The sequence below is a fragment of the Carya illinoinensis genome, chromosome 7, assembly GCF_018687715.1.
Source record: "Carya illinoinensis cultivar Pawnee chromosome 7, C.illinoinensisPawnee_v1, whole genome shotgun sequence".
Lineage (NCBI taxonomy): Eukaryota > Viridiplantae > Streptophyta > Magnoliopsida > Fagales > Juglandaceae > Carya > Carya illinoinensis.
The window spans coordinates 4,041,175-4,048,566 of NC_056758.1; the positions used below are offsets into that span (position 1 = coordinate 4,041,175).

At 33.1% G+C, this 7,392-nt stretch overlaps 1 protein-coding gene across 1 annotated transcript; it reads left to right on the forward strand.

Annotated features, from left to right (window-relative positions):
- Positions 1-5,129: 5,129 nt before the first annotated feature.
- LOC122314683 (transcription factor bHLH149-like) lies at positions 5,130-6,303 on the forward strand. Its single transcript, XM_043130191.1, has 2 exons — positions 5,130-5,300; positions 5,437-6,303. Exon 2 carries the CDS (start codon positions 5,505-5,507, stop codon positions 6,096-6,098), a length of 594 nt encoding a protein of 197 aa, XP_042986125.1. The 5' UTR covers positions 5,130-5,300; positions 5,437-5,504; the 3' UTR covers positions 6,099-6,303.
- The last annotated feature ends 1,089 nt before the right edge of the window (positions 6,304-7,392 follow it).

Consider the following 7,392-nt stretch of genomic DNA (forward strand, 5'->3'; position numbering starts at 1 on the left):
TATATAGCCTTTATCCTAATGATGTTTCAAACTAACAGTTGGCCATTTTCTGTCTTTCGCAAGGCACTTCAGCGGCTGCCCTTTCAGGTGATAATCTCCATTTTTATTTTACATTCATAGAACTATCATTACCTAACAACAACAAAAAATATTCATAGCACTATGATTGTTATGCTCATTTTTTGAAGTTAAGAATTATTATCCTTGTGTTAAGGATAAGCAAGGATGGATTGCTTGCCAAGGGACACACTCGTGCACGCTTGTCTTTAATAGAATAAATGAGGCCAGTGTGGTCAATTACTTGGAATCATACATGTTTTTGTTAATGCAATGAGTGGATTAGCCCCCTACAAGCTTAGCAAAGAAATTAAAGTTTTAGATAGAGACAACCCTTAAACAAGGTCGAATCAAATCATGTGAGAGGACTACATTTGTTTTAAACATTAGATTATAATAATAATAATAAATAAGTTGACCGAGTAAAACGCGTTTACTCCACCAAATCCCATGTTTATCTCCTTTCCAACATTTTTGTCCTAAGTATTTAGTGCAAAGCACCATGTAACTGGTTCTATGCACTGGCTTGTTCCCCCCATCATTGTCCATGTTGGGGCAAATTTATAAGTGATAACTTCACAAGTCATCAAGTGTGAATTTAGACAGGAGCATGAATCTGAAAACAGACAAATGGAAGAAGATTCATGAATCTTTAATACCTCAAAACCAGTACCAGATCATGTTACAGTCAAGGACGACCTAATGAATTAGGAATTCAAGTCCGTGACAAATGATACAATGAAGCGGTTTGCATGTCAAATCCAAGCATCATTAGTAGAAGAGAAAAGACCATAGCTTTAAATATAGTATATGGCCAAATAGGCTGTATTTAATTCAGAAACCCATTTCAGGGAACAATTCACAGAAACCGATCAAAGTTGTGGATTTTAATTGATATATTCTATCAAGTTATTTGACTTCAAATAACTTTTTTTAAGAAATATTTTAATAGGTTTTGGACACCAAGTAGAACCTGATTGGTTTTATCATATAGAGTGGTTGAGAGAAGGGATAGGCAGGAATTTCATTGTGATGTGCATTAGAATCATGTGGCAGTAGACGAAGCCAAATTGATCTCAAATGGAGGACTTTTTTGCTCTTATAATTAAAGTAAGGCAAATCTTATTTTTCTGACTTGGAGTCTTGGATAACTCCAGAACCTGAACTGCATGTAACCGAGCTGTTCTAGTCCAAGATAATAATCTAAAATCCAGACAAGAAAATCCATGACAGAGAATGGAATTGCATTTATTTAGCATATCCTAAAAGTAAATTTGCTTCATTATATGGCTATTAACTGTGCATGGATTTCTGAAAGAGCAAGATATAATTGAGAGAGGGAGAGAGAGAGTGATTTTTCTATTGAAGACTGGATTGACTATTTGTGAGATTGAAATCTGTCTCCCTCAAGGAGGCAACCTCTCTGGCATGTTAGTGGCAATGTGGCTTATCTGAAGCTTAAAATCCTTTTTTCCCCTCTACTAGTTATGACATCAAAAATGTATGTTGCTTTTCTTTTGCTGATTTTGTGCACATCTAATTATTAGAGACTATTTACCAAGGTTTGTGTCTCACCATACCACCATTTACTCTCTTTTTCATTACCATCATTGATAAATTAAAAGTCAAAAGTATGTCACACAATGAATGTACCATCATTTGAGGGTAGGACATGATTTAAATTTGAGTTGTACACCCTCTTCTCTCGCGCAAACATACTATTTATCATAAGTTCATATTAATCGTAAAAAAATGAAAAAAAAATATAAATATTTTTATATTAGTTGATGAAACAAACTTAGCATCAATGATCTGTTTAATTTATTAATAAATAGAGATTTATAAATATTATTTTTCATTAAAAACCTATTGCAAAAGACAAAAGAAAAATGGGAATGAGGTGAGTGCAAAGCCTTCAATAAATAAATAAATAAATTCCCAAAAGCATATTAAAACAATTACATGCTTTGCTTTTTTTTTTTTTTTTTATTCTCTTATCTATAATTTATATTCGGTGCCTCAACCACTAATCATTACTCAGCATAAAAACAAATTCCATTGGCCCCCCAAATGCCAAAGCCTAAAGACAGAAGACAACACACACATTATTATCCAATCACCCATGTCCACGTCATCATCAAGCTCAAATTTACTTACTTTATATATATCCAATAATACCCAAAAAATGAAAAGTATTATCCCATGTTTTATTTATTTATTTTTCCAAATTTTATAATTCAATCTTGACCGTCCGATAAGTGGCGGCATGGTACACAGCAAACACACTTGAACAGCCAGGTGACGTACAAATTCAAACATTAATACCACCAAACACTTGCCCTAAGTTCCTTTATAAATAATTATGTCTCACCGAATGCAAATTTAGCCCTTTTTGTTGACCTAATCAATGTTTTATTAATTGTCACAACATTTTTGTTTAACTTTGTGTTGAAGGTAGCTTGATTGAATGAACATGCCACCTGCAAAGATCGCATTCACAATATAAACAAATTTATCTATTTGCCCTATTGATAAAAATATATATATATTTTTTAATTTTTCGAGTGACCGATGAGAATTACTCTTCTAGTATCCAACTTGTCTTTTTCTTCTTCTTTTGAGTTAGCTTTCAATTACTTACAACTAAGTATGTAAACAATAACAATATGTTTTAGGACAACTTTCCTCCTATCCATTTAAAAAATTGACATGCATTTCTCGAGTATGTGACAAGCACATGATTTTTGTTAATAAAGAGACACATATTAGTTTTAAAGTTTGATTTTTAAAATGGGCAGTGCTAGCATGCCGCCCAGCTTGTGCCCTCTAGCATAAATCTTCACTTTTATTTTTTTATTTTTATATTTTTTAACATATTTAAAAATAGAACAAAAAATATATCAATACTCTAAAAATCACTTTCTTAATCAGTAAGTTAAAAAATAAATTAAATAAATTTAAATAAGCGATCAAAATGAGGAGGCAAACTCAAGTAGCATACTAGCATTTTCCTTTTTAAAAAAGTATGTGATAATCACATGCTTAACGGATACTAGTCCTATCGATAGATGGGTCGAAGGAAGTTTTGAAAACTTTATTTTGTATTTTATACTCGCCGATGCGTTTGATGTGTCAATAAATAACTTGTAAATATATTTTTTTAATAAATAGTTATATATATTTATATATAAATGAATAGAAAAAGTACAAAGAAATGGGCAAGTTGTCCACCATCAATATTGTACAAATCACCTGATATTGAATAGAGAAATTATAGTTGCAATCGTAAGTATGTAAATATTGTACAATCATTTTAAAAAAAATGAATAAATACAAGATTTATATGAAAAAAAGTTAATTTTTTAATAATAGATTTTTTTTTTAAAGTGACTACATGAAATTTGCGTACTCTATAACTATACGTAGCGTTACTCTATTGAATATGGGTAATGACATGGGGTGATCTTTACCTCCTAATGCACTAGTCTATTTGTATTATTTAATAAAACTTGTGTGCAAAGGCTAATTATTTTGTACCAATTAAAAGTATACATCTCACAACATGATGCTCTCTCATCTTTTATTTTTAATTCAAACAAACAATAGGATTGAAGTCCATATCATTGGGCATACTCCCACGTGAAAATAGGCTTATCAACTTAACCACCAGACAAAAGTAGCCTCTTATCAATGAATATGAATCATTAATAGATTATCCAAACCCAAACATTTTATTAAAAATAAAAATAAAAAGAATGGATACTTTATCCAATTTAATGTTACTTTAAAACTAACCCTAATCGACACTCAAAGGTCACCATCTCTCACTCTCTATCCATGCCAAGTGATCAACTGATATACCTAGAGCAATGCAAAATATAATTTTAAGGTATCTAAATCCCGAACACTTCCTCTTAAAAAAGAAAGCGAGATTCATTATAATTTATGTAAATCTCAAATTTATCTACTAATATGACACAAGTTAGTTTGCAAAAGAAATTTTATTTTTTTAAAATATGATTCATGATTAGAGTGTAGAGCGTGTCTTTCATACCGACTTGTAAATAAGAAAAGAAATTTAATTAAATAATTTATGATTTTTGCTAATAACACTAAATAAACGTTACTAAAAGAAAATTCAAGCTTCTCCCGAACTAAATCATCATGAATGATGATTACATTTTGGAGTTGGACCTAATAATGAGTCTACCACCAAAGTTCACATAATTTCTAATCCCAATTCTTAAATATCATGTATGAACACAAAGTTTAATGCTTTTTGGATATTCACATATTAAAAAAAAAAAATAGTAAAGATGTTAGTTTACCATTAATTCATTAACTCAAGTGCCGACTTTGAAATTTTTGTTGGAAAATCATAATTTGATAATTTTTTTTAACTTTATATAAAATGGAGGGTAAGTTTCTAATATTAAAATTTATTTTTAATGAAGTGGCATGATTTCATTCGTTGTTAAAAAATAAGTTCTAAAAAAATTATAAAATAATTACATATGTATTATTACTCGTTTTAGTTTAGAGAAAAAAAAAAGAATAATGCGACTTTTCATTATATATTTTGTTATTTTTAAGGATTAAATGCAAAATTAATATGAGAATTTTTATGTAGAGACTTGTGTTTTCATTTTGGAAAAATATAGTTGCAAGCACAATTGTGTACTAATCTGTGCACTAATATGATGTGATTGGTCAAAAAGTAGATTTTATTAAAAACAATGTTAATTTAAATTTTAAGTATGAATGAATCAGTATTAGTATACAGATTAGTATGTGACTGTACTTGTATATAACAAAACTCATCAAAGATTAACACATGACGTATAAATGCCACGTGTCGATCACGCTGTTAATTTTCTAATAATAAAATTAATAAGGATAAAAATTTATTAAAATTCATTTACCAATTTTGCATAAATACAAAATTACAAAAATTGAAAACGAATTTCGATTATAAAATCACATAAATTCAGTTTCTAATTTCTCAATTAAACCAATTTTTAAATTCTCTTCGTAACGCCGCGTGGTTCTCTTCCCGTGATTGCTTTTTTAAACCGTATCCACGCCTTTCAGCCTGCCTTTGTTTCTTTGCTTCTTCCCTTCCATCTCTGTCTCTCTCTCTCTCTGAGAGACGCGAAACTGAAACTTCCACGAGACACAACCCTATTTCACTCCTAAACTATTAGCCATCTCTATTCTCTTCCTTCTCCTCCTCCTCTCCGGAGGTATATTCTATATACATTCCGAGCCAGATTCTTTTGAATCATGCTTTACTGCTACAGAATTTGTTTTATCGATGTCGTCGGGTAAATCGATATCTGGCCATTCTTTTAACAGCTGCTTGTTTTTGGTGATCCGCAGGTATATATTTATTAGCAAGTTTGTTGTTAGCTTTCGCACTTCCAAAGGTTTCTGTTGGATTGCTTTCCATGGCGTCTTCCATATCCGAGACGAATTTTGAGGAGTCGAAGCGAATAAAGCGGAGGAAAACCGGGGACGAACTGCGAGATCCGGATACGATAGACCACACCAGATGGAGATCCGAATCGGAGCAGAGGATCTACTCCACAAAGCTTGTTGAGGCTATCCGGCAGGTCCGCCGGAATTCCTCGCCTGAGAATAAGGTATCCTCTGGCCGCGACATCCGAGATGCGGCGGACGGGGTTCTGGCTGTGGCGGCCAAGGGTAGGACTCGTTGGAGCCGGGCGATTCTGGCGAGTCGGCTCAGGTTGAGACTCGCTCACAACAACATGAAGCACAAGAAGGCGAGGGTGGCGAAGGTGACGGGCTCTATCCGGTCGAAGATGCCAGAGAAGAAGCGGTCTATACCGGCTCTGCAGAGGAAAGCGAAGGTACTGAGCCGTTTGGTTCCCGGTTGTCGGAAAGTCTCGTTCCCGAACCTTTTGGAAGAAACGACCGATTACATTTCGGCTTTGGAGATGCAGGTCCGAGCCATGGCCGCACTCACCGAGCTCCTCACCGGTTCGCCGGTCGACCGGCTCACCTCGACCTCTGACTCGTAAGACCTTGGCTTTACCGTGCCAGGTGTCCTTAGTTTTTTTTTCCCTTTAATTTTCCCCCTTTAAATATTGTTTATGAATTTATAAATTCATGCATTTCATCGTGTACATGACTTTTTCTTCCTTTGGAGCTCCATCCACTATCTTTAATTTTTTTTTTTATAAATAATTTATTCTTTAATTGAATTGAATATGCTATGCTACCCAATTTGATTCTCTTCGAACGGGTATGTCTGCACGATAAAAGATTTTGGGGTTTTGTTTGGAACTTGTAATCACGAGGAGCCGACCGTCGACAGATTTTGTCTGGCGAAATTTGTTTTTAATAAAGTTAATTATCCAAAAGTTGTTCAATAATTCCTTATTTTTTGCCAATGGGTTTCCTTTGTATGAATCAATAATCAATCTATAGTGTTTTGGGTCAAGTAGAAAGAAGATCAATTATTTGTAACTTTTTCAGATCCAAGAAACAAAAAAAAAAAAAAGGTAACAGAGAGCTTCAAGTGTGGGCCTCAAAAGAAGCATTTCCTTAAATTCCAAACAGAAAACATACCAAATTGTAAGATTTCTTAAACAAAGTCATCATAGTAAATGGCTTTAGGCATTAATGTAAGAGAGAAACAGAACCCTACCCTACTAGGCCAAAGAAATCCAAGACCAAAGCCTTCATTTGTCTCTATTTTTTTACTTGCATTTCTGCAATAATTGTAACGAGTTCTTGTTGGGATGCTCTATCCTCTCTTTTGCCGTGCGCTTCACAAATTGTTTGTAATTTTTTTTTGGCCTAAAAGACAGCTTGGTCTTACATTGATTTTGCCCATTTTTATTGCTTCTACTCAAAACAAAGGAGTTCTGGTTTTTACCCATTACTGACTGTAGAATGTTTCCTGACAAGTTATGGCAATCAGATTTTAATGTCCCCATTGCTGTTCATACATATGTGTTTCCATTAAACTTCCAATGTCCTTCAAATATTGTTGTTCTCCCTTGTCATGTTTTTTTTTTTTTTTCAAACCTTTCTATAGGCAACCAAGGTTTTTAGAATAATTAGACCCTGGATCATACCCACACCGTCTTCTATCAACGGTTGGAAGTGCCACCATGTCCTTCCATAGTTGCCAACACTCTCTACAAGACTGTAGCTTAATTTATATATTAAAAAAAAAGAAACTTTAATTTACATTCTAAACTACCAATATTTTTTAGATTGCACCATCGTTTAGATCTGATCGCTAAGATGAATAAAATATCAGTCGCGTGACACTATTTTAATAATCAAATCTAAACTGAGGGTGTG

Bases quoted from the DNA above. Each gene is read 5' to 3' on its own strand.
- LOC122314683 (XM_043130191.1), top strand. From the start codon at position 5,505: ATGGCGTCTTCCATATCCGAGACGAATTTTGAGGAGTCGAAGCGAATA.